This window comes from Salmo salar, chromosome ssa04, assembly GCF_905237065.1.
Source record: "Salmo salar chromosome ssa04, Ssal_v3.1, whole genome shotgun sequence".
In the NCBI taxonomy this organism is placed as follows: Eukaryota; Metazoa; Chordata; class Actinopteri; order Salmoniformes; family Salmonidae; genus Salmo; species Salmo salar.
This window is the reverse complement of record NC_059445.1, coordinates 24,423,966-24,451,313: the sequence shown is the minus strand read 5'-3', so window position 1 is coordinate 24,451,313 and position 27,348 is coordinate 24,423,966. Positions and strand designations below refer to the sequence as shown.

Genomic DNA, 27,348 nt, shown 5'->3' with positions numbered 1-27,348 from the left:
CTCAATTCAATACAAAGCTCTTAGAGACTTACCCAGAAAGACAAAGCTGTAATCGCTGCTGACGGTCATTCTAACAGGTATTGACTCAGGGCTGTGAATACTTATGTAAATGAGATATTTCTGTATTTAATTTTCAATACATTTGCCAACATTTCTAAAAACATGTTTTCCTTTAGTCATTATGGACTATTGTGTGTAAATGGTGAGGTGAAAATAATCAATGTAATCCTTTTTGAATTCCGGGTGTAACACAAGATGTGGAGTAAATGAAGGGGTATGATTACGAATACTTTCTGAAGGCACTATGTTTCTCAACAGTTAGTAAATGAATAAGCCTTAGGTGTGTTTGATGGAAAAGAGAAAGTGAAAGTACTGACAGTGAGAAAGAGAGGAGTTTACGGGAGAGGGAGAATTAAGTGATTCTCAGTCTTTTGTTATGATTGATAGAATGCAAACGTGATATTTAACATTTAGTATACAAACACTGATTTGTCAGTCGGTCATAGAGTGATCAGAAGATTCCAAAGGTAATTTTGATCGTGCAATGGAAACTAATCGAAGGATCACGCGCTCAGGTACAAAGGCATTTTTTATATGATTACCACCTCTCCATTACAAATACCTTCTTTCTCTCTGCTCTTCCCCTTACTTTAATCTTTAAACAGTGATAATTTCTGAGTAGTCTCCTGTCAGTTTTGACCAATGACTTAGTTCAAAGAGATGTTTTAATTATTGTTACTTATTGACGCAATGCCCGCTTAACCTGGAAGCCAGTCACACCAATATGTCAGAGGAAACACCGTACACCTGGCGACCGTGTCAGCGTACATGCGCCCGGCCCTCCACAGGAGTCACTAGAGCGCGATTGGACAAGGACATTCCTGCCGGCCAAACCCTCCCTAACCCGGACGACGCTTGGCCAATTGTGCGCCGCCTCATGGGTCTCCCAGTCGCGTCCGGCTGCGACAGAGCCTGGACTCGAACCAGGATCTCTAGTGGCACAGCTAGCACTGCGATGCAGTACCATTCCCCAATTGATGACTAGAAATTAGGTATAACTGGGCTAATAACTAACTAGCAAAGAATATGAACAAATGTGCACAGGTGGCTACATGCAGCTCTCACTTTGATCTCGAAACAAGCACATTTACTCATGACCGCTCATATTGTAAACACAATCCAGTTCAAAGTGAGTGGCACATATCCATATATTGCATTGGCTATTTACATATAGGCCTACTGCAGCTCTGATTGATTGGTTATGGCGCACCAGTCTGTGTAGAGTAGGGGCCTGAGTCCTCCTTGTCAATGCAATAGAATCCTACGTCGATGCGCTCTGCCTACAAGAAAATTTCTTGCATAATTTGTTTTGTTTTGGTATGTGACATTGAAAGTGACTAACGTTGCATTGATTCGAGCACAATTCCCAAGGTAGAGCGAAAAATTGATAGTGTTAACTAAAGGGGAAAACTCTAGAAAGTTGAGTGAAGCTCAGTCTTGTGCTTCTCTGCGCGTGCTGATATTTGTTCTGCGTACAGTATAGAGGAAACATTGATCATAATTCCATACTGCTTGATTGGTATACAGTGCATTCAGAGAGTATTCAGACCCCTTGACTTTTTCAACATGTTATGTTACAGTCTTGTTCTGAAATTGATTAAATATAAAAAAAAATCATCAATCTACACACAATATCCTATAATGAGAAGCTAAAAACAGGTAAAAACGGAAATATCACATATACATCAGTATTCACTATTCAGACCCTTTACTCAATACTTTGTTGAAGCACCTTTGGCAGCGACTACAGCCTTGAGTCTTCTTGGGTATGACGCTACAAGCTTGGCACACCTGTATTTGGGGAGTTTCTCCCATTCTTCTCTGCAGATCATCTCTAGCTCTGTCACGTTGGATGGGGAGCGTCAATGCACAGATATATTCAGGTCTCTCCAGAGATATTCGATCAGGTTCAAGTCCGGGCTCTGGCTGGGCCACTCAAGGACCTTCAGAGACTTGTCCCAAAACCACTCCTGCATTGTCTTGGCTGTGTGCTTAGGGTCGTTGTCCTGTTGGAAGGTGAACCGTCGCCCAAGTCTGAGATCCTGAGTGCTCTGGAGCAAGTTTTCATCAAGGATCTCTCTGTACTTTGCTCCATTCATTTTTCCTCGATCCAGGTTAGTCTCCCTGTCCCTGCCGCTGAAAAACATTCCCACAGCATGATGCTGCCACTGCCATGCTTCATCGTAGGGATGGTGCCAGGTTTCCTCCAGACGTGACGCTTGGCATTCAGGCCAGATAATCTTGGATCTCATGGTTTGAGTGTCCTTTTGTGCCTTTTGGCAAACTCCAAGTGGGCTGTCATGTGACTTTTACTGAGACGTGGCTTCCGTCTGGCCACTCTACCATAAAGGCCTGATTGGTGGAGTGTTGCAGAGATGGTTGTCCTTCTGGAAGGTTCTCCCATCCCCACAGAGGAACTCTGGAGCTCTGTCAGAGTGACCATCGGGTTCTTGGTCACCTCCCTTACCAAAGCCCTTCCCCCCTGATTGCTCAGTTTGGCCGGGCGGCCAGCTCTAGGAAGAGTCTTGGTGGTTCAAATTTCTTCCATTTAACAATGACGGAGACAACACTGTTCTTGGGGACCTTCAATGTTGCAGAAATGGCTTGGTACCCTTCCCCAGATCTGTGCCTCTACACAATCCAGTCTCAGAGCTCAACGGACAATTCCTTTGACCTCATTGCTTGGTTTTTGCTCTGACATGCACGTTCAACTGTGGGACCTTATATAGACAGGTGTGTGCTTTTCCAGATCATGTCCAATCAATTGAATTTACCACAGGTGGACTCAATCACGTTCTATAAACATCTCAAGGATGATCAATGGAAACAGGATGCACCTGAGCTCACATTCGAGTCATATAACAACAGGTATGAATACTTATACTCATGTAGATCATTTCAGTTTTTTATTTGTAATAAATGTGCAAACATTTCTAAAAAGCTGTTTTCACTTCGTCATTTTGGGGTATTGTATGTAGTATCATGAGGATTAGTTTAAAAAAACAATTTTAGAATAACGCTGTAATGTAACAAAATGTGGTAAAAAGTCAATAGGTCTACATACTTTCCGAATGCACTGTACTTTACCCTTCAATGAATGGGTCCCCTTTCATGACGAGCACAAACTGTGGTAGAAAGCCAACTTGTAAATCAATAAACAGATGTGGTGAACGTGAAGATAATGTCATACTCTAAGGGAAGGAGTGGACAGACTCCCTCTTTTTCTCGCTGGTCTATTACCACTCTTGTCTACAAGGTATAAGAATAATTATTTGAATAATTTTTTTAATATACTATGATATTCAGATTCAGCCATTAATCTACCAGATTACCAGAAGATCCCGTCCATTTTCAACCGCATAATAAAAGGAAATGAAGGTGGAGGGACCATGCAATCAGGTACACAAGCATTTAATAATGCCGTGTGATTACCACCCTTCCTGTTATTGTTGAATAATGGTGTTCTTATATGAATCCCTCCACTTACAGATGAACCACATGATTTCACGTGAAATTTCACATGTAAAATCATGTGAAAACTTGTTTTTGGAACACTTGTGTAGTTTCATGTTATCTCATACTGCTTTACATGGTATCACATTAAATTCACATCAGTCAGCTTCTATTACTATGGTTTTCTACAGTGTATGTTCTATGTAGGATCAGTGAAAGTCCAATGTTCATTGCTATATTTCCAGGTTGCAGTTGTAAATGAGAACTTGTTCTCAACTGGCCTACCTGGTTAAATAAAGGAGCAATAAAAATATGACTTGGCATTATAATGTAAACAAAATGTGATTTATTAATCCTTTTAGCTGGGTAATGTAACAGTGTTGTCCTCTTTCTTCAACACAGGGGTATGCCTCAGGGTGCTGTTACTGGCTGCTTTCACTGTTACCATCACAGCTCAAAAACCTGGTGAGAACGTTTACTCTGTTAATTACATTAGTTTCCATTTACCCACTAAAACAATCTCTTGGTTATTAAAGACCTAAACAGGACTTGAATGAGTATTCTTCATCATACGTTCTTATTTCTTTCCTCCTATACCCAGCCCCAGAGGTCTTCACCTTGACCGTCCCTAATGGTCCCATTTTGACCCGGTTGAACGCCTCTGTCACTCTACCTTGTGAACTCTCGCCTCTCTTCAATGTTGAGCCATTGGAGGTGCGCTGGTACCGGTCCGAGAACTCCAACAGCCCTGCCTTGTTGTACAAAGATCACAAGATCCAGGAGGCCCCTGTGGATCCCCGGTACAGGGGCAGGGTTTCTCTAACTGGGGGGCTGGAGAGAGGGAATGTGTCCCTGACACTGGAGAGGGTCACACTGGAAGACAGGGGGGAGTATGTGTGCCATGTCAGCAATGAAAGGTGGTACGAAAAGGCCAACGTTTATCTCTCAATGAATGGTAAGAGGCTTATGGCTGAAACGGTTTCAACATGATTTTACATCTGCAATACTGCACCGAACTCTACATAAAGTATAGAATACTCACAATAAAGTGGCACTTATTTTTACAACTTAAAAGTAATCCACAGGAAAATGTGATACAATTGTTTCTCACAATTGTTGTTTAGCCTACATCATTGTAGCCTGCCTCCACACTCCCTTATCTCTCTATCAGTGACAGGCAGCGCCCCAGTTCTCTCCGTAGCCAGTGGAGGAGGAGGTCAGGTGAACGTTACCTGTTCATCAGAGGGATGGTCACCACAACCTAAACTCACCTGGAGAAACAAAGAGGGGACAGAGATAAAAAATGAACAAGTACTCTTCACCTCAGGTAATTACATAGACAGTAATAAATCATCACTAGAAATTCTCTCTCTCCCTCTCTCTCTCCTTCTCCAGTTAATACAATGGTCAAAGATGTAGACCTAACATCCGTTTCCCAAAACACCACACAGAGAGAAAGTTCGCTAAGTGTGTCATTGGAGTGTCGATAATTATAGGGTTGAAAGAAAGGCAGCGCTGCTCCCGGATCAGCTTTCTCTATTCAAATTCTTACCTTAACATTGGAATGAACACTGACGACTGATATTGAGAAGGGATATTCTAATGGCTTAGTCTATAATACAGTGAGCTACAAAGTATTTGGACGACTGTCAGCATTAATCTGAGGCTTTTTTTATCCATATCGGGTGAACCGTTTAGAAATTACAGCACTTTTTGTACATAGTCCCCCTTATTTTAGGGGACCAAATGTTTTGGGACAAATTCACTGAAAGTATTCAGACCCCTTCTGTTTTTCCACATTTTGTTACATTACAGCCTTATTCTAAAATGTATTAAATACTTTTCCCCCTCATCAATCTATACACAAGACCCCATAATGACAAAGCAAAAGCAAGGTTATAGAACTTTTTGAAAATGTATTAAAAATAAAAAACAGAAATACCTTATTTACATAAGTATTCAGACCCTTTGGTATGAGACTCGAAAATGAGCTCAGGTACATTCTGTTTCCATTGATCATCATATTTCTAAAACTTGATTGGAGTCTGTGGTAAATTCAATTGTTTGGACATGATTTGGAAAGGCACACACCGGTCTATAGAAGGTCCCACAGTTGACAGTGCGTGTCAGAGCAAAAACTAAGCCATGAGTTCGAAGGAATTGTCCATAGGGCTCAGAGACAGGATTGTGTCGAGGCAGGCACAGATCTGGGGAAGGGTACCAAAACATGTCTACAGCATTGAAGGTCCCAAAGAACCCAAGTTTGGAACCACCAAGACTCTTTCTAGAGCTGAGCAATCGGGGGAGAAGGGTCTTGGTCAGAGAGGTGACCAAGAACCCAATGGTCACTCTGACAGAGCTCCAGAGTTCCTCTGTGGAGATGGGAGCACCTTCCAGAAGGTGCAGCACTCCACCAATCAGGCCTTTACGGTAGAGTGGCCAGACGGAAGCCACTCCTCAGTAAAAGGCACATGACAGCTCAATTGGAGTTTGCCAAAAGGTACCTCAAGACTCTCAGACCATGAGTAACACGATTCTCTGGTCTGATGAAACCAAGATTGAACTCTTTGGCCTGAATGCCAAGGATCACGTCTGGAGGAAACCTGGCACCATCCCTAAGGTGAAGCATGGTGGTGGCAGCATCATGCTGTGGGGATGTATTTCAGTGGCAGGGAGACTAGTCAGGATCGAGGGAAAGATAAATGGCGCATTGTACAGAGATCCTTGATGAAAACCTGCTCCAGAGCGCTCAGAACCTCAGACTGGGCAAAGGTTCACCTTCCAACAGGACAACAATCCTAAGCACACAGCCAAGACAATGCATGAGTGGCTTCGGGACAGGTTTCGGAATGTCCTTTTGGCAAAGCCAGAGTCCGGACTTGAACCTGATTGAACATCTCTGGAGAGACCTGAAAATAGCTGTGCAGCGACGCTCCCCATCCAACCTGACAGAGCTTGAGAGGATCTGCAGAGAAGAATGTGAGAGACTCCCCAAGTACAGGTGTGCCAAGCTTCTAGCGTCATACCCAAGAAGACTGTTCTTCAACAAAGTGCAGAGTAAATGGTCTGAATACTTACATAAATGTGATGTTTTAGTTTTTGGTCTACCATGTCTAATAACCTTTTTGCTTTGTCATATTGGGGTATTGTGTGAAGATTGATGAGGAAAAAAACTATTTAATACATTTTAGAATATGGCTGTAAAGTAACAAAATGTGGAAAAAGTCAAGGAGTGTGAATACTTTCCTAATGCACTGTATTTCCTCAATTATAATATTTTTTCATTACCATTGTTTTATTATTTATTTTCTGCTGACTCTTGGGCCCCCGACGGTAAGCCCCTACATTTATCCCGCCCTGGATTTCTGATCAAGTCCCCTAGCTTTTTTAAAGGTATCTGTGACCAACAGATTCGTATCTGTATTCCCAGTCATGTGAAATCCATAGATTATGGCTTTATTTATTTATTAATTTCAACTGACTGATTTCCTCATATGACCTGTTGCATGTTGCGTTCATATTTTTGTTCAGTGTACAATAAAAGTGACTCCAAAATGACACTACATGATTTACCATATGTAGAGTCACAAGCTTGATATAATCATTGCATGCTATTAATATGGGAGCAAATACTTAACTTCTTACTACTTTAATACACATAAGTGAATTTGACCCGATACTTTTGGACCCTCAAAATGGGGCGACAATGTCAAAAAGTGCTGTAATTTCTAAACGCTTCACCCAGTATGGATGGCAATACCCTCAAATTAAAGCTGACAGTCTGCACTTCAACCTCATATTCATTGTATCTTTGGCCCTGTTAGTAAAGGGCCAAAACAACAACAAAAGTCACTTTCCCAATACTCTTAAAGCTCAATGTATAATAATAATGTTGTTTCACAAAATGAAAAATTACTTTAGCCTGCAATACCAAAATATAACTCAATTGATTGAATATGCAATATGAATCTAGGACTATGCAGCATATGAATATTTACTTTAAAATGCATTTAAAAAAAAATGTATCCTTTACTTGTTTGTAAAAAATTGCAAAGATTTTGTAAACTTTGTATTTGAATTCAGTTTTGTTCTAAAGTTATCAGCGGTTACAGTGATACAGGTGATTCGTGGGACGGCAAAACATAATCTAAAGACGCACTTACCTGTTCTACGTGTGGTCTAGGTCAGTTCTTAACTTACGAGTGTTTTCAAGTGCAACTTAATTAAGTAACGATGGTTTTAGGAAACAGCTCAAAGATATAATGATGCTCCTACAAAGGTTTTAAAGATGAACTTAGCCTCAACACTAGAACCTTCCATTTGATTTTTTAATAAAAATAAATCTGCCATTTTGAAAGCAATTTTCTCCTCCTAAATAGTTATATTTTACATTGCTCAGTTGTCAGAATTTTTAAATCACAAACAGAAAAGTATATAGAACCTGTTTACTTTTTCACACCGATTCCTAACTTAAGGAGCCAAGACAAATGCCCTGTTGGGCATTGGTAAAAATGTTAAATGTTAAATGGTACCTGGGACTTAATATGCCTCTCTCTCCTCACTGAATGAATGCGGTCAATAGATGAATTGGCGATAGAAACTGATAATCGTGCACGTGACATTACAATTATATTTGAATGAACTGAATGATGAGGAGGATGAAGAGGTTGATTGAATTTAGAATAATAGTGTAATGATGAAGAAGAATTGTGAACACCAAGAAAGCATGCAACTGCGCGTCCTCCTCAGCATCGTGCACTAAATAACTAAACTAGCTAGTTTAAGAAAGAGAACGGAGGGCTGTTCATTGATCCTGCTCATCTAATTGGATAGAGCGAAGCAGTCTATTTCACCCAATCACTTCTCATCGCATATCTGTCAGACATATCAGTGTGGATGACGGATCACCAGCTCAAGCTGAACCTCGGCAAGACGGAGCTGCTCTTCCTCCCGGGGAAGGACTGCCCGTACCATGATCTCGCCATCACGGTTGACAACTCCCTTGTGTCCTCCTCCCAGAGTGCTAAGAACCTTGGCGTGATCCTGGACAACACCCTGTCGTTCTCCACTAACATCAAGGCGGTGACCCGATCCTGTAGGTTCATGCTCTACAACATTCGCAGAGTACGACCCTGCCTCACACAGGAAGCGGCGCAGGTCCTAATCCAGGCACTTGTCATCTCCCGTCTGGATTACTGCAACTCGCTGTTGGCTGGGCTCCCTGCCTGTGCCATTAAACCCCTACAACTCATCCAGAACGCCGCAGCCCGTCTGGTGTTCAACCTTCCCAAGTTCTCTCACGTCACCCCGCTCCTCCGCTCTCTCCACTGGCTTCCAGTTGAAGCTCGCATCCGCTACAAGACCATGGTGATTGCCTACGGAGCTGTGAAGGGAACGGCACCTCCATACCTTCAGGCTCTGATCAGGCCCTACACCCAAACAAGGGCACTGCGTTCATCCACCTCTGGCCTGCTGGCCCCCTTACCTCTTAGGAAGCACAGTTCCCGCTCAGCCCAGTCAAAACTGTTCGCTGCTCTGGCACCCCAATGGTGGAACAAGCTCCCTCACGACGCCAGGACAGCGGAGTCAATCACCACCTTCCGGAGACACCTGAAACCCCACCTCTTTAAGGAATACCTGGGATAGGATAAAGTAATCCTTCTAATCCCCCCCCTTAAAAGATTTTGATGCACTATTGTAAAGTGGTTGTTCCACTGGATATCATAAGGTGAATGCACCAATTTGTAAGTCGCTCTGGATAAGAGCGTCTGCTAAATGACTTAAATGTAATGTAATGTAATGCATATTTCGGTCTGATCATTTAGATTGTTGCTGCCTCCTGTTAGCCTGCTACTATGATAAATCAATAGGCAAGGATGTTTTCTAGCAGGCTATCAATGTGCATAATATCTAACAAGTGAAGCAAGAGTAGGGAAAGAATGTGTCTGCCTACTGAAAATTTTAAGGAAAGGACACACAGACAGAGTCACACACCTCAGTGGCTCCTAGCTTTTTGGTCTATAAGCCTACAGGGAGATGAGACATTTTTCCAACGTCTAGTTAGGCATAAAAAACACTTTCATTTTTTTCCTGATCACAAGTATGTCACGCTCGTTGTAGGAATTGGACCAAAACGCAGCGGGAATGTGTAAACTCATCTTCTTTATTCGAAGGAACGTGAACACAAAACAAAATAACAAACAATGATGACGAAGACAGTCCTGTAAGGCTCAACGCTAAACACGGAACAATTACCCACAAATCCCATAGAAAAAACACCCCTTTTAAATAGGACCTTCAATTAGAGGCAACGAAAAACAGCTGCCTCCAATTGAAGGTCAAACCAATAAACTAAGCATAGAAATAGACTAACTAGAACGAACATAGAAATACACTAACATAGAACATGAACCAAAAAACCCAGAAACACTCTAAACAAACACCCCCTGCCAAGCCTTGACCAAACTACAATAACAAACAACCCCTTTACTGGTCAGGACGTGACAAAGTAACTGTCAATTTAAGGCTCCGTTTACGAATACAAGTATAGCCAGGTTGTCACACCCCTAATAACACAGTATATGAATCTGATATGTAGGATAAAGAGGACACCCGACAGCGCGTTCTCTAGCGAGTACTTAGAGGCTGTTACCTGTTAGGGCTAGGGGGCAGCATTGACACGGCTGGATAAAAAACATACCCGATTTAATCTGGTTACCACTCCTACTCAGTAACTAGAATATGCATATACTTATTACATATGGATAGAAAACACCCTAAATTTTCTAAAACTGTTTGAATGGTGTCTGTGAGTATAACAGAACTCAAATGGCAGGTCAAAACCTGAGAGATTCCTTTACAGGAAGTGGCCTGTCTGACCATTTCTGGAACTTCTTTGCCATCTCTATCATTTACTAAGGATCTCTGCTCTAACGTGACACTTCCCACGTCGTCCATAGGCTCTCATAGCCCGGGAAAAAAGAGAATGTCGTCATTCCAGCCCCAGGCTGAAACACATTATCGCCTTTCTCAAGTGGCCCATCAAGAGACACTAGCTTATGCGCGTGACCCCGACCGCCCCCGCCTTTGGGATTTTTTTCCTCTGTTTGCCGAAAAGGAGATTCCCTGTCGGAATTTTATCGCTTTTCTACGAGAAAAATGACGTAAAAATAGATTTTAAACAGTGGTTGACATGCTTCGACGTACGGCAATGGAATACTTTGAATTTTATTGTCAGGAATTGCGCCAAGCGCGACACTTCTTTACTATTTCGGATAGTGTCTGGAACGCACGAACAAAACGCCGCTATTCGGATATAACGATGGATTATTTTGGACCAAACCAACATTTGTTATTGAAGTAGACGTCCTGGGTGTGCATTCTGACGAAGACAACAAAAGGTAATGACATTTTTATAATAGTAAATATGATTATGGTGAGTGCTAAACTTGCCGGGTGTCTAAATAGCGAGCCCGTGATGCCTGGGCTATCTACTGAGAATATTGCAAAATGTGCTTTCACCAAAAGCTATTTTAAAATCGGACATATCGAGTGCATAGAGGAGGTCTGTATCTATAATTCTTAAAATAATTGTTATGCTTTTTGTGAACGTTTATCGTGAGTAATTTAGTAAAATGTTAGCGAATTCCCCGTAAGTTTGCGGGGGTATGCTAGTTCTGAACGTCACATGCTAATGTAAAAAGCTGGTTTTTGATATAAATATGAACTTGATTGAACAAAACATGCATGTATTGTATAACATAATGTCCTAGGGTTGTCATCTGATGAAGATCATCAAAGGTGAGTGCTGCATTTAGCTGTCTTCTGGGTTTTGGTGACATTATATGCTGGCTTGAAAAATGGCTGTCTGATTATTTCTGGCTTGGTACTCTGCTGACATAATCTAATGTTTTGCTTTCGTTGTAAAGCCTTTTTGAAATCGGACAGTGTGGTTAGATTAACGAGAGTCTTATCTTTAAATGGCTGTAAAATAGTCATATGTTTGAGAAATTGAAGTAATATGATTTTGAAGATTTTGAAAATCGCGCCACAGGATGGCAGTGGCTGTTACGTAGGTGGGACGAATTCGTCCCGCCGGTCCCATATTAACCTCTGTAATTCCAGTCTTAACAAACCAGGCACTATGCAATTTTAATTCATCACAAAAATGTATCTATGAGTAAATCTCTCTCATAATAAATGGTTGTCTATCACCCCCTTCTCTCTGTAACAGATTCTCAGGGCTTGTTGAGTGTCAGTAGTTGGCTGCTGTATTCTCCCTCAGATTCTGATTGGCTCTCCTGTACAATCTCTCTGTCTGAGGAAGAGAAGAGAGAGAGTAGAGTCCTTCCTCACAAACCTGGTAAGTGTGTCTTCTACACAAACACCATATCAAATCAAATGTATTCATCACACACAGTTTGCAGCAGGTATAAAAGGTGCAGTGAAATGCTTATGTGCTAGCTCCCTCAACAATGCAGTACATCAATCAATACTGAATAATAACAATGAAAAGAGTAGAGTAAAATATCCACATACAGTGCCTGTAGAAAGACTAAACCCCCTTGGATCTCTTCACATTTTACTGTCTTACAAAGTGGGATTAGAATGGATTTAAATGCCTTTTTTTGTCAATGATCGACACAAAATACTTGAATGTCAAAGTGGAAGAAAAATGCAATCATATTTTTAAAAGATGAATGAAAAATAAAACACTAATATACAATAACTTTATTAGATAAGTCTTCACCCCCCTGAGTCAATACATGTTAGAAACCCATGAAATCAAATTTTATTGGTCACATACACATGGTTAGCAGATGTTATTGCGAGTGTAGCGGAATGCTTGTGCTTCTAGTTCTGACAGTGCAGCAATATCTAACAATTCCACAACAACTACCTAATACACACAAATCTAAAGGAATGGAATAAGAATATATTCACTAACGTTCAAAAGTGGTCACTTAGAAATGTCCTTGTTTTTGAAAGAAAAGCACATTTTTTTGTTCATTAAAATAACATCGAATTGATCAGAAATACAGTGTAGACATTGTTAATGTTGTAAATGACTGTTGTAGCTGGAAACGTGGAAACAGATGGAATATCTACAGAGGCCCATTATCAGCAACCATCACTCCTGTGTTCCAATGGCACGTTGTGTTAGCTAATCCAAGTGTAACGAGTGCTCTAAGAGTCGGGAAGCAAGTTCAGGGAGTGAGTATTTTAATAAATAAACGTAATATAATACAAAACAAGAAACCACGAACAACACACAGACATGACACAGATCAGTGTCATATATAGGGAAGGTAATCAGGGAAGTGATGGAGTCCAGGTGAGTGATGATGTGCAGGTGCGCGTAACGATGGTGACAGGTGTGCACCATAACGAGCAGGCTGATGACCTAGAAGCTGGAGAGGGAGCACACGTCACACCAAGTGTATCATTTTAAAAGGCTAATTGATCATTAGAAAACCCTTTTGCAATTATGTTAGCACAACTAAAAACTGTGTGCTGATTAAAGAAGCAATAAAACTGGCCTTCTTCAGACTAGTTGAGAATCTGGAGCATCAGCCTGTGGGTTCGATTACAGGCTCAAAATAACCAGAAACAAAGACTCTCTTCTGAAACTCTTCAGTGTATTCTTTTTCTGACAAATTAAGGCTATTCCATGTGAGAAATTGCCAAGAAACTGAAGCCCATTATTCTTTTCAAAATGTTCCAAGTTCTGTCAAAGTGTTGGGCATTATGGCTAGACAGCAACTTTTGCCATAGATTGTCAAGCAGATTTAAGTCAAAACTGTAACTTAGCCTCTCAGGAACATTCAGTGTCTTCTAGGTAAGAAACTCCATTGTAGATTTGGCTTTGTGTTGTAGGGAATATCCAGCTGAAAGTTGAATTCCTCTCCCAGTGTCTGGTGTAAAGCATACTGAAGCAGGTTTTCCTCTACGATTTTTGGCTGCGCTAAGCTCCATCCCATTTATTTTCAGCCTGAAAAACTCCCCAGTCTTTGCCGATGTCAAGCATTCCATATCATGATGCAGCCAGCTCCATGCTTGAAAATAAGGAGGCAGTTTTTCAGTAATGTGTTGGATTTGCCCCAAACATAAGGCTTTGCATTTAGGCGTGTAGTGTATTCCTTTGCCGTGTTTCTTTTGCAGTATTACTTTAGTGCCTTGTAAGATGCATATGCTGGTTTGGGAATTTAAAAAAAATCTTCTGTATATTTGTATTCTTCTTTTCGCTCTGAGGTGACTCCAGAATAATCTAAATGACAATGTTGTTGATCCATCCTCAGTTTTCTGCCATTGAACTCTGTAGCTGTTTTAAAATCACCAATGGCCTCATGGTGAAATCCATAAGGAGTTTTCTTCCTGTTCTACAGCTCAGTTCAGAAGGATGACTGCGTATTTGATGTGTCTGGGTGGTTTAATACATCATCCACAGCATAATTATTAGCTTGACCATGCAAATATATTCAATGTCTGATTTGTTATTGTTGTCCATCTACCAATCACTGCCCTTCTTAATGAGGCTTTTAAAAAGCTCTCTGGCCTTTGTAGTTGAATCTGTGCTTGAAATTCAGTACTTGACTGAGGGACCTTACAGATGATGTTTGTATGAAAAATCATGACACCCCTGTTATTTCACACAGAGCGTCTAACTTATTATGTGATTGTTTAAGCAAAATGTTGCTTTAGAACTAATTTAGGCTTGCCTAAACAAAGGGGGTGAATAGTTATGCAATGACAACATTCTATAGGCACTGTATCCAAATATCCACAGCCCATCTGTGTTTTACGAGGATTTTTACAAGAATTTGGTCCATGTTGAATATCTGTGTGCAGGAGCCTGGAAAGAAGCTTTCATTGTGACTTTGGTCCTGTCTCTGCTACTTCTCTGTGCTCTGTCAACTGTGGTCTGCATTCTGCTCAAACATAGAGGTATGAAACACATTCTTGTCATTAACAGCAATATACAGTATGTCATTGATAATAACATTACTGTATAGAGATTTGTTAACAAAGATTTTTATTTGAAAACCTTTCAACAGTCATCCTTGTTATCTTTCAGGGTCTTGCACATTGTTTTCATCACAGAAAATGTAAAACCATACAGATTGTAAATATGTGAAATCTCATCTGTGTGATGAAATTAGATATGACACGTTGTAACATAAAACATGATTGATTTTATATTAACATGATTTTGATTGTGGCTTTGTTTTTCAGATCAAATTAAGCTTGAACAGAGTAAATCAGGTAAGCTAACTGTTTCATTCTGGATACATTTTTGTGGGAGATATTCTCATATGACATGTCTTGAACTCAAATTTCTAAGTCGAATATCTCAAGTTTAGATTTGACTCTGTTCAACAATTTTATTCATATTTTTATATTTATACGCTGTCTTGAATTTTCACTCAACAGAGACAAAAAAACTTTTTAAAGGTAATTCATGAATATTACTGATCATAAACTATGGCATAACATATATAATCATGCCTAATTTCTTAGTTTGGTTTGGAATATATTTACCTAACTATGTGTATTATGAATGTGCCCTGTTAGTGACAGAAAACAGTCAGGAGAAACAACCCGTCAAAGACGGAATTAATCTACAAGGTAAAAATGTTTAACATTATTTTCCTTCACAATCTTAATTTTAACATTGCGTTTTACATTTACTTGGTATTTGTTTATATGCAGATTGGCGCCAGGTGAAAGGATTCCAAGGTAGGAAAAACAATGTGCCAAAATTGTTCCATGTTTACGTTTAGGGGAAGTTCAACTTAATGTTAGATGGTTCCTTAGTCTTCGAGCCAGGAAAAACTGTGATCCATGGTAATACAGGAGAGATATGGGCATGCGGTCGCCAAATCACCATTAATAAGCATGCTGACGCCTTAAGACATGGTACCCCACGACGTTCACAGAGAGCTTTGTACACAAATGTCTGTCGGAACTGGTCCAGAACCACTCAAAATCCCCCCAAAAAACAAATGATTTAGTTTATTTGAGTTGATTTGGCCATGCAAACATGTTGATTACTTCCCTTTTATTGGGATAGTTATTTTGGCAATGAGGCCTTTAATCTACTTCGCCAGAGTCAGATACCATTTTAATGTCTCCTTCCAGTATGAAGGAAGTTTGAGGTAGTTTGGCGAGCTAATGCTAAGTTGCGTTAGCGCAGTGACTGAAAATGTACAGGGACAGCTAGATCAAGGGCCTTATTGCCAAAATTCCAAACTATCCCTTTAAGATAATTATTAAGTAGGCCTAGATCACACTACTTACAAATCTTAATATTGGATGTCAATAAATAAAACCATATTCTCTTCCCTCAGAGAACATTACTATGAATGAAAAAACTGCTCACAGTGCTATTAGAGTGACTCAAGAAGGAAAGACAGCTCAGTACATCAACGAAAATATGAAATCTTCCGATCGAAGGCATCCTCATGTATTGGCTAATCAGAGTTTCGAATCAGAACAACACTACTGGGAAGTTAAGGTGAGGGATGAAACATTTGCTAAAGCAGTGGGTGACTGTAGGAAACTGTCATGGTATGTTGGTGTGGCCAGAGATAATGCTGATAGAACATCTACAGTCCCTGTAACAGCTCATTATGGATTCTGGATTCTCTCTTATGAAGAAGGAAAGGGTTTCCATGTCAATACTGACCCTCTAACCTCAGAACCTGTGAGAGAAGATCTCTCTGTGGTAGGAGTGTTTCTAGACTGTGATAAACACTCTCTGTCGTTTTATAATGTTGATACAGAGTCACATATCTACACTTTTTGTAATTTGGTGACATCATACAGCTTTTGTCCTGTGTTCAGTCCTGGACAACATGACCTACACCCAATAACAATATTGAATGAAAACTAAGCGATGAGGGGAAAAACATGTCACATGAGACACATGTCCAACAATACTGCTCATCAATAGAACAGGCATGTTGAAGTAAGCAACACGTGGTCAGAGATATCATTTTAGACATGAGTGTTATTCAGTGATTCCCAGGTGTATATGGTTTGTCGTCTGAGGGCACAAGGGTATTCAAAACCACTACAATTGTTCAACTTGTTGTTACTTGTAGTGAGATAATTGATGTACACTGTAATTCAACTGTAATAAAAGCTAGCAGTATCATATTCTTTAATTCTGTTGAAAGGTATTTAGATAATGATGTCCTCCTGTTAAAAAATGTAATATGCTTAAATAAATTAATATCAAGAGTACAAGACTGACAGCTAAATATTTTCCATTGACCATGGTGTCCTGTCAGCTGCCACAATACAGATTTTGTTTCAGATTCCAATGCTACATCTCCTTGTTGTCTAGTTAGTGCACTGTACCGCATGCATTGGACAGCAGCACGTCCCAATCAGATGGCAAAAATATGCTGGTTGTGCACTAAGGACAGCTCTCCTTTCTAAAACTCATACACATTTGCCTGTTGGCTAATACAAGCAAAGTATAGCCTCGACGGTTTTGAATTTGTCGTATGTTATTGACGTAATTTTGATCAATTACATAAAATAGTTATGTTTTGTAAAACAATTTGAAAAACAACAGACGATAGGATTACTCAATACAATGACAAAATGGAAAAATCAAGACCAACATGCAACATGTCTACAGGCTTTAGAATAGAGACCTGTCCTTAGCTAGTATGATCTAACAAGTACAACTGTTACATTTTGTTGTAAAAACAATTAACATTTTCATTGATTGTTAGCTAGCGGTGATTAAAGTTAGCAGAAATTCGTAATGGTTGTATCATGAAAACTGAACTATGGATTACAGTTTCTCCTGGTCCATAGACTACTTTCAGGAAAAGGAACCATCTAACATCAAGTTGTAAAATAGTGAACTACTCCTTTAAGATGAATGCGCTAACAAGTTGCCCTGGATAAAAGCATCTGATAAATTACTAAAATGTCACTGTAGATGTACATGATTTGATATTCCATTGTTTGTCTGAGTTATGACAAAGTACTGGGTTTAAATATATTATTTCTTAAAAATAATAATACTAATACAAAAAATGTACTTCTGACAGGGTCACGTCCTGACCAGTAAAGGGGTTATTTGTTATTGTAGTTTGGTCAGGGCGTGGCAGGGGTTGTTTGGTTTGTGTGTTTCGGGGTTTTTGGTTTATTTTCTATTTCTATGTGTTTGTCTAGTTTTTCTATTTCTATGTTGGGGTTTTGGACCGACCTCCAATTAGAGGAAGCTGGTTGTCGTTGTCTCTAATTGGAGGCCATATTAAAGTGGGTTAGTTTTCGCTTGTGTTTTTGGGTGGTTGTTCCTTGTATAGTCTGTACACCTTACTGGGCTGTTTTCGTCATTTGTTTTGTTCAAGTGTTTTTTTTTCTTCAATAAATAAGAAAATTATTAATATACCCGCTGCATTTTGGTCTACCTACAACGACGCTTGTTACAGACAGTATGAGTAAAATCATTTCAATGGAGGATACATACAATTCCTTGTGAAAGTATTCATATTCTTCAGCATTAAAATAAAATATAAATAGGAATTAAATACACAACCTACTCCACATTTTAAAAGTGAAAGAAAATGATATAAACATTTCTAAATGATTAAAAAACCTCAAACCAATAACATGTCTTGATTGTGTATGTCTTCTTACATACTTGGTGGAAGCACCTTTGATAGCCATCACAGCAGTGAATCATTTAGAATAAAATGATGCTCTGCACAACTCTCAGGGCAACATATATCCATTGTTTTTGTAAAAACTGCTCAAGCTCAGTAAATTTGGTTGGGAGTCATTGATGGACAGCAATTTTTAAACAGATTTGTAAGCAGATTTAAGTCAGGACTGAGACTACACCACTGAGGAACACTCAACACCTCTTGGAAAGTCACTATGGTCTGTCTTTGGCATTAATATTTGTGTAATTGTCCTGCTGAATAATACAACTATCCAAGGGTCAGGTTTTTACTGTTTACATGGCCTTTGGAGTGGATTTTGTAACACAGGCTTCCTTTTCACGGTGTTATACAGGACAGTAATGTGGAGTCAATGGTGGCAGCATCATGTTATGGCTATGCTTGTCACTGGCAGGGACTGGAGATTTTGTTATTCCTGACTTAATGCTTTGAATATTGCTGTCATCAATAATTCCCAACCAAATTGACTGAGCTTGAGCATTACATTTGTCATTTTAGTAGACGGTCTTATCCAGAGCGACTTACAGGAGAAATGAGGTTTAAGCACCTTGCTGAAGGGCACATCGATAGATTTTTCACCTAGTCGGCTTAGAATTCGAACCAGCAACATTTCGGGTTACTGGCCCAAATGCCCAATTTTGACAAAAACAATGGATATACTGTATGTTGCCCTAAGAGTTGTGCAAGGTTAGTAACATCTTATTCAAAATGATTCACAGCTGTAATGGCTGCCTAAAGTGCTTCCACCAAGTATTAACTCTGGGTGTCAATACATTTTCATTTTTCATTAATTAGGAACATTTTCTATAATTTTTCTTCACTTTGAAAATGTGGATTAGGTTGTGTAGATGGGTAGGAAAACATCTAATTCAACCATTTTTACATTGAATTTCAATGCAGAATAATGTGAAGACTTTGCAAGGGGTGTGTAGACTCACTAGCGACTGTATATTTCAAAATGGCTCCCATTGTGTACGTTTTTATAACAGTAATAATAGCAGTTATAAGATAAAACTTATCCAACAGCTGAAGGTCCAAAGTTTCAGTATAACACAGTCTATTTGTTCAAGGGTTCCTACACATTGGTTGTTTGACCTAATGGTTTTAGCTTTGAGACACAACGAGGAATTGAATCAAATACGTTTAAATGTAGATGTTGTGTCACTGATCTACACATAATAACCCATAATGTCAAAGTGGAATTATGTTTTTAGAAATGTTTACAAATTAATAAAAAATGAAAAGCTAAAATGTCTTAAGTCATTAAGTATTCAAATACTTTCAGGAGTAGAATTGTGCTTAAGTCACATAATAAGTTGCATGGACTCACTCTGTGTGCCATAAGTGTTTAAATTGATTTTTAAATCAATACACCATCTCTGTACCCCACACAAACAATTATATGTATGGTCCCTTAGTCGAGCAGTGAATTTCAAGCACAGATTAGAGCACAGAGAACAGGGAGGTTTTCCAATGGTTCGCAAAGAAGGGCACCTATTGGCAGACATTGAATATCCCTTTGAGCATTGTGCAATTATTAACTACACTTTGGATGGTGCATCAATGCATCCAGTCACTACTAAGATACAGGCGCCCTTCCTAACTCAGTTTCCGGAGAGGAAGGAAACCGCTCAGGGATTTCACCATAAGGCCAATGGTGATTTAAAAAAATGTACAGGGTTTAATGGCTGTGATAGGAGATAACTGAGGATGGATCAACAACATTGTAGATGATCCAGAATAATAACACAAATGACAGGGTGAAAAGGAAGCCTGTACATAATACACATATTTTAAAACATGCATCTTGTTTGCAATAAGGCACTAAAGTAATACTTCAAAAAATGTGGTAAAGAAATTAAATCTTTGTCCTGAATACAAATAGTTTTGGGCAAATCCAACACAACACTGAGTACCACTCTAAATATTTTCAAGCATGGTGGTGGATGCGTCAAGTTAGGGGTTTGCTTGTCATTGTTTGGGATAAAAAGAAATGGAATAGAGCTAAGCATTGTCCATTGTAGAATGCCCTTCTAGCCGATCAGAAACGAGTATTCAACAAGGCTGCTTTCTTATATCTCCTAGGCATAGTTCAGATACTTCAAAACCTTATGATAAATGTTTTTGACTGTCTGTTTTGCCATTTATTAATGTGTTGTTCAATGCATTTCTATGGATGCAGGTAGCCCTGCGGTTAAGAGCGTTGAGCCAGTTACCGAAACATCGCTGGTTCGAATCCCCGAGCCGACAGGTGAAAAATCTGATAATATGCCCTTGAGAAATGCACTTAAACATAATTGCTCCTGTAAATCGCTCAGGATAAGAGCGTCTGCTAAATGACTAAAATGTAAAATGCATATGGGCTATAGTAGTAAGTGCCAAGTGGGTCTTAATATTCAAAATTAAATAGCAAAATGATCTATGGTATGACCATGTTAGATCTCAGAAAATATCAAATTGTGAACCCGAGACCCACATTTATCACATAAAATGTATATGCCATATCTCACAATTGATTTGACTTCCCTCTTTTAGTATTTTCACTGTGATAGAACGTTTATTTTTTTAGTAGATTTGTGTCATTCCATAAAGTTCGATACAGCGCTGCAGTGAGTGGGGGGCTGCATAACCCTGTGACACAGCGTTCGTTCTAGCTCTACCTTGCTCTCCCTGAGTGAGAGGCCAGCACTTTGACAGACAGTCCAACAACAAGTTCGAGGGGTTTACAAACTTAGACACATTTTCGGAATTTGACGTTATTCCCATTAAGACACTTTATGTCGGTGGTTCCTTTATTTTTATAATTACCTGTATCTCCTAACTTGGCTCTTTTACTATAGTGCTGCTTTGATGACTTGTGATTGGCCGGCAACAACAGCAAGCTTCACACACCACTTTCGTGAAAAGCAAGAGCAGCAGGATAAATTGTACAATTTTCACTCTCTCCACAGCACCAGTCGCGTTCGGTTCACTATGGGTCCTTATGGGCAAATTGGTTATAATTACAAATACCCAAGACCCATGACAATTAGGTCCAATCTGGCTTTTCGGGAACAGGTGGACCGGTGAAGTCCTCTAATATGTTGTTTTGAGTTACATTATCTACCAAAAGACAACATCATAAACGTGAGAAATAAGACTCACTTCAGATTTTAAATACAGATTTTGTCAAATTTTAAGTGGTTTGATAAATCCTTTGTATAGGACATTGGAGTCTTGAAGTCTTCATCACGACTCTGATTATTTTATTGCTAGTCATCTTTACTGTCAATGGACTCTTCATCTGGAACAAAAAACAGCAAGCTAACACGTTCATTTAAATATGAACAGTCTATTGATGGTCTAATAATAGTACTAATATACTGATATAATAGGCTGAGCTAGACTATTCTTCTCCACAAACATATATATATATATATATTTATGTTGTGTTTATAGGGATTTTTGTCAGTGGTTAAAGTGTATGCCTATCATTCACCAAATTGTTGCTTTACATTGTTTCAAGTACTACTGTATTAATTGAGCACGCCATATAATTGACAATGTGTTATTTGGTTTTATATTTACAATATCTACTTCTCTTCCTCCTGCAGGGTTTATCAGATTCTCAACATCAAAGAAAGATGCAAATGCAGATGTAATTAAGCGTTGTCTAATAATTTAGGGGCAAATCTTAACTTACACTTAAGTCAACGTTTCACCAGGTCATGCATTGATGTTAATTTAAGACTGTGAAATTTCAATTTAAGTGAAAGTTAAGATTTACCCCTTTATAATATTATGTTTGATGATAACATTGAAAACATCTCTGATATAATGCAATACATTTTAACAAAGTAATATTCCATGACCTACCTATATTAAAATGAGTGTCATTGCATTTCAGATAAAACAGTGTCTACTGAGAGGCCAGGTATTACTTCTATATGGTTAACTATTGTGTGTATTTCTACACGTACAGTACCAGTCAAAAGTTTGGACACACCTACTCATTCCAGAGGTTCTCTTTATTTTGAATATGTTCTACATTGTAGAATAATAGTGAAGACATCAAAATTATGAAAAACACATATGGAATCATGTAGTAACCAAAAAACTGTTAAACAAATCAAAACAAATTTTCCACAGGACAATGTCCCAAAACACCTCCAGGATGTGTAAGGGTTATTTTACCAAGAAGGAGAGTAATGGAGTGCTGCATCAAATGACCTGTCCTCCACAATCACCTGACCTCAACCCAATTGACATGGTTTGGGATGAGGTGGACCGCAGAGTGAAGGAAAAGCAGCCAGCTCAGCATATGTGGGAACTCCATCAAGACTGTTGGAAAATCATTCATTCCAGGTGAAGCTGGTTGAGAGAATGCCAAGAGTGTGCAAAGCTGTCATCAAGGCAAAGGGTGGCTATTTGAAGAATCTCAAATATAAAATATACTTAGATTTGTTTAACACTTTTTTGGATACTATATGATTCCATGTGTTATTTCATAGTTTTGATCTCTTCACTAATATTCTACAATGTAGAAAATAACAAAAATAAATAAAAACCCTTGAATAAGTAGGTGTGTACAAAAAAAATCATATTGATCAGAAATACAGTGTAGACATTGTTAGTCATTTACAACATTGTAGCTGGAATCGGCTCATTTTTAATGGAATATCTACAGTCGTGACCAAAAGTTTTGAGAATGACACAAATATACATTTTCACAAAGTCTGCTGCTTCAGTTTGTATGATGGCAACTTGCATATACTCCAGAATGTTATGAAGAGTGGTCAGATGAATTGCAATTAATTGCAAAGTCCCTCTTTGCCATGCAAATTAACTGAATCCCTCAAAAAACATTTCCATTGCATTTCAGCCCTGCCACAAAAGGACCAGCTGACATCATGTCAGTGATTCTCTCGTTAACACAGGTCAAGGCTGGAGATCACTCTGTCATGCTGATTGAGTTTGAATAACAGACTGGAAGCTTCAAAAGGAGGGTGGTGCTTGGAATCATTGTTCTTCCTCTGTCAACCATGGTTACCTTCAAGGAAACACGTGCCGTCATCATTGCTTTGCAGAAAAAGGGCTTCACAGGCAAGGATATTGCTGACAGTAAGATTGCACCTAAATCAACCATTTATCAGATCATCAAGAACTTAAAGGAGAGCGGTTCAATTGTTGTGAAGAAGGCTTCAGGGCGCCCAAAAAAGTCCAGCAAGTGCCAGGACCTTCTCCTAAAGTTGATTCAGCTGCGGGATCGGGGCACCACCAGTACAGAGCTTGCTCAGGAATAGCAGCAGGCAGGTGTGAGTGCATCTGCACACACAGTGAGGCAAAGACTTTTAGAGGATGGCCTGGTGTCAGGAACGGCAGCAAGGAAGCCGCTTATCTCCAGGAAAAACATCAGGGACAGACTGATATTCTGAAAAAGGTACAGGGATTGGACTGCTGAGGACTGGGGTAAAGTCATTTTCTCTGATGAATCCCCTTTCCGATTGTTTGGGGAATCCGGAAAAACGCTTGTCCGGAGAAGACAAGGTGAGTGCTACCATCAGTCCTGTGTCATGCCAACAGTAAAGCATCCTGACACCATTCATGTGTGGGAGTGCTTCTCAGCCAAGGGAGTGGGTTCGCTCACAATTTTGCCTGAGAACACAGCCATGAATAAAGAATGGTACCAACACATCCTCCGAGAGCAACTTCTCCCAACCATCCAGGAACAGTTTGGTGACGAACAATGCCTTTTCCAGCATGGTGGAGCACCTTGACATAAGGCAAAAGTGATCACTAAGTGGCTCGAGGAACAAAACATCAATATTTTGAGTCCATGGCCAGGAAACTCCCCAGACCTTAATCCCATTGAGAACTTGTGGTCAATCCTTAAGAGGCGGGTGGACAAATAAAACCCCACAAATTCTGACAAACTACAAGATTTGATTATGCAAGAATGGGCTGTCATCAGTCAGGATGTGGCCCAGAAGTTAATTGACAGCATGCCAGGGCGGATTGCAGAGGTCTTGAAAAAGAAGGGTCAACACTGCAAATATTGGCTCTTTGCAACTTCATGTAATTGTCAATAAAAGCCTTTGACCCTTATGAAATGCTTGTAATTATACTTCAGTATTCCATAGTAACATCTGACAAAAATATCTAAAGACACTGAAGCAGCAAACTTTCTGGAAATTAATATTTGTGTCATTCTCAAAACTTTTGGCCACGACTGTACATACACGTACAGAGGCCCATTGTCAGCAACCATCACTCCTGTGTTCCAATGGCACGTTGTGTTAGCTAATCCAAGTTTATAATTTTAAAAGGCTAATTGATCATTAGAAAACCCTTTTGCAATTCTGTTTGCACAGCTGAAAACTTTTGTTCTGATTAAAGAAGCAAAAAAACTGCTCTTCTTTAGACTAGTTGAGTATCGGGAGCATCAGCATTTGTGGGTTCGATTACAGGCTCAAAATGTCAAGAAACAAGGACTTTCTTCTGAAACTCGTCAGTCTATTCTTGTTCTGAGAAATGAAGGCTATTCTATGTGAGAAATTGCCATGAAACTGAAGATCTCGTACAACGCTGTGTACTCCTCCCTTCACAAAACACCTCAATGCTTCACCGTAGGGATGGTGCAAGGTTTCCTCCAGACTTTACACTTGGCATTCAGGCCAAATAGTTCAATCTTGGTTTCATCGGACCAGAGAATCGTATTTCTCATTGGCTGAGAGTCTTTTGGCAAACTCCAAGTAGGCTGTCATGTGCCTTTTACTGAGGTGTGGCTTCCGTCTGGCCACTCTACCATAAAGGCCTGATTGTTGGAGTGCTGCAGTGATGGTTGTCCTTCTGGGAGGTTCTCCCATCTCCACAGAGGAACTCTGGAGCTCTGTCAGAGTGACCATCGGGTTCTCGGTCACCTCCCTCACCAAAGCCTTATCCCCCCGATTGCTCACTTTTGGCCGGCCGGCCAGCTCCAGAAAGAGTCTTGGTGGTTCCATACTTCTTCCATTTAAGAATGATGGAGGCCACTGTGTTCTTGGTGACCCTTCCCCAGATCTGTGCCTTGAAACAATCCTGTCTCGGAGCTCTATGGACAATTCCTTCGACCTCATGGCTTGGTTTTTGCTCTGACATGCACTGTCAACTGTGGGACCTCATATAGACAGTAGTGTGCCTTTCCAAATCATGTCTAATCAATTGAATTTACGACAGGTGGAGTCCAATCAAGTTGTAGAAACATCTCAAGGATGATCAATGAAAACATGATGCACCTGAGCTCAATTTCGAGTCTCATAGCAAAGGGTCTGAATATTTATGTAAATAAGGTATCCGTTTTTTATTTTTAATACATTTGCCAAAATTCCCCAAAAACTGTTTTCGCATTGTCATTATGCGGTATTGTGTGAAGATTGAGGAAAAAAAGTATTTAATAAATTTTTAGAATAAGTCTATAACGTAACTAAAAGGGAAGGGATCTGAATACCTTCGAAAGCGCTGTATATCATGAACTTATATGTAAAACAAAAATGGATGCAGCAGCTAAGGATTCTATCTTTAACTCAATGAGTAATTTATCATGCATTGAACATATAGATAGATCAATATGGTTGATTTATAGTTCATTATTAATACATAATATGTCAATAATCACATGTTTTACTCATGCAGAATGGGGAATGCAAACTGCCAAAGAAACAACTACACAGAAGAAATGTGTCCCCAAAGGTACATTTATATTGACATACCTTTTCATTATTTAATATTTTTTATCTAGCTTTTTAGATCTTATTCACCCCCCAAGCACAGTCATTCAGGGTTAATAACATTCATTGAAGAACACCCATAAGAACAAAAGGTGGTACAATCCAATATCTATTTTCTGTTGATAAGATTAGTGGTTAAATATTTCTCTGATATGATTTGTTCATTTGCTGCATGGGGCGAAGTGAAGAGATTCAAAGGTAGGACACATTAACATAGAACTAACATAATATCATTACATGGCTGTACCTTCAAGTAACATCCATATCAGCAAACCATGTGAGTGAATGAATTCACCAAATCTTGTTCTCTTTTTTTGTGGACATCCCTCTGGACCCAACGTCTGCTCACCCTAACCTAGACGTGTATGCATGTAGAACGTTTTTTTTTAGGGACTCAAAAGTAGCTGATGTTCCCACAGCTCGTAATGTCTTTAGTGAGGACAGATTCAGCTTCGGACAGTTATACTGGGAGGTGACGGTGAGGGAAGATTCAATTTTTAGCAAAGAGAAACAGTCATGGTATGTTGGTGTAGCCACAGACATAGCCACTCTGACAAGGGCTGTTGTCCCCTTAACCCCTGAGAATGGTTTCTGGGTTTTTACATATGAAAAAGGAAAAGGTTATTATGTCCCTGATGACCCTCAAATACCAGAATTGGGAAATGAATGCCCTTTAATATTTCTAAGCCTACCAGGATCTGGAAAATAAATTCTTACAACACTTGAAGTGTTCTTAGATTGTGACAGACAGATGCTTTCCTTTTATGATGCTGAATCAAAGCTACATCTTTACAGTTTGTTTAACGTTGTGTCATCTAACACATTCTTCACTGTATTCAGCCCTGGGTTACGTGGCAAATGTTCCTTAACAGTTAAATGACTCTGGATGACAAAGGTGGAAATACACTGTCACAACTTCCGCCGAAGTTGGTGCCTCTCCTTGTTCAGGCGGCGGTCGACGTCACCGGCTTTCTAGCCTCCACCGATCTACATTTCTTTTTCCATTTGTTTTGTCTATATTGTACACACTGGGTTCCCATTACGTTTGAATTATTTCCCTATTTAACCCTCTGGAGCCATCATGGTTTTGTGCATGTTTATTGTTGTCAGTTGTCTCGTTTATGTGATTATGGATTTTCGTTCTCCTTGTTGGAAGATTATTTTGAGTAAAGTTACTATTATTACTCATCTCTGTGTCCTGCGCCTGACTCCGCCTTACCCACATCACCTAGACTCTGACATACATATTAAATCATATACCATTGTAACACTCTGAGACACTAACAGGAAGTTAAACTGCGTAGATACATTACTCTTTAAATGTATATTTATTACCTTTAGCAAGATTATTGATGTAAATATGTAATAAATGTTTTGAATATCAA

General features: G+C 39.5%; 1 protein-coding gene across 9 annotated transcripts; it reads left to right on the top strand.

Moving 5' to 3' along the window:
* Positions 1-325: 325 nt before the first annotated feature.
* On the top strand, positions 326-27,348 carry LOC106602684 (butyrophilin subfamily 1 member A1). Of its 9 annotated transcripts, XR_006769575.1 has the most exons (15): positions 336-575; positions 2,840-2,928; positions 3,367-3,459; positions 3,916-3,978; positions 4,115-4,468; positions 4,685-4,840; positions 11,747-11,875; positions 14,362-14,457; positions 14,746-14,775; positions 14,944-14,964; positions 15,085-15,138; positions 15,223-15,249; positions 20,401-21,855; positions 22,105-22,131; positions 25,869-27,348. XR_006769575.1 is itself a non-coding variant. In XM_045716735.1 (14 exons), exons 2-14 carry the CDS (start codon positions 2,874-2,876, stop codon positions 26,830-26,832), a joined length of 1,164 nt encoding a protein of 387 aa, XP_045572691.1. In that variant the 5' UTR covers positions 340-575; positions 2,840-2,873; the 3' UTR covers positions 26,833-27,348. The 9 variants fall into 9 exon arrangements, 7 of the variants coding, with proteins under 7 accessions (XP_014050924.1, XP_045572691.1, XP_045572690.1 ...); XR_006769574.1 differs by having other exon boundaries at positions 20,401-22,131; XM_045716735.1 differs by lacking the exons at positions 20,401-21,855; positions 22,105-22,131 and having other exon boundaries at positions 340-575; positions 25,869-25,925; positions 26,804-27,348.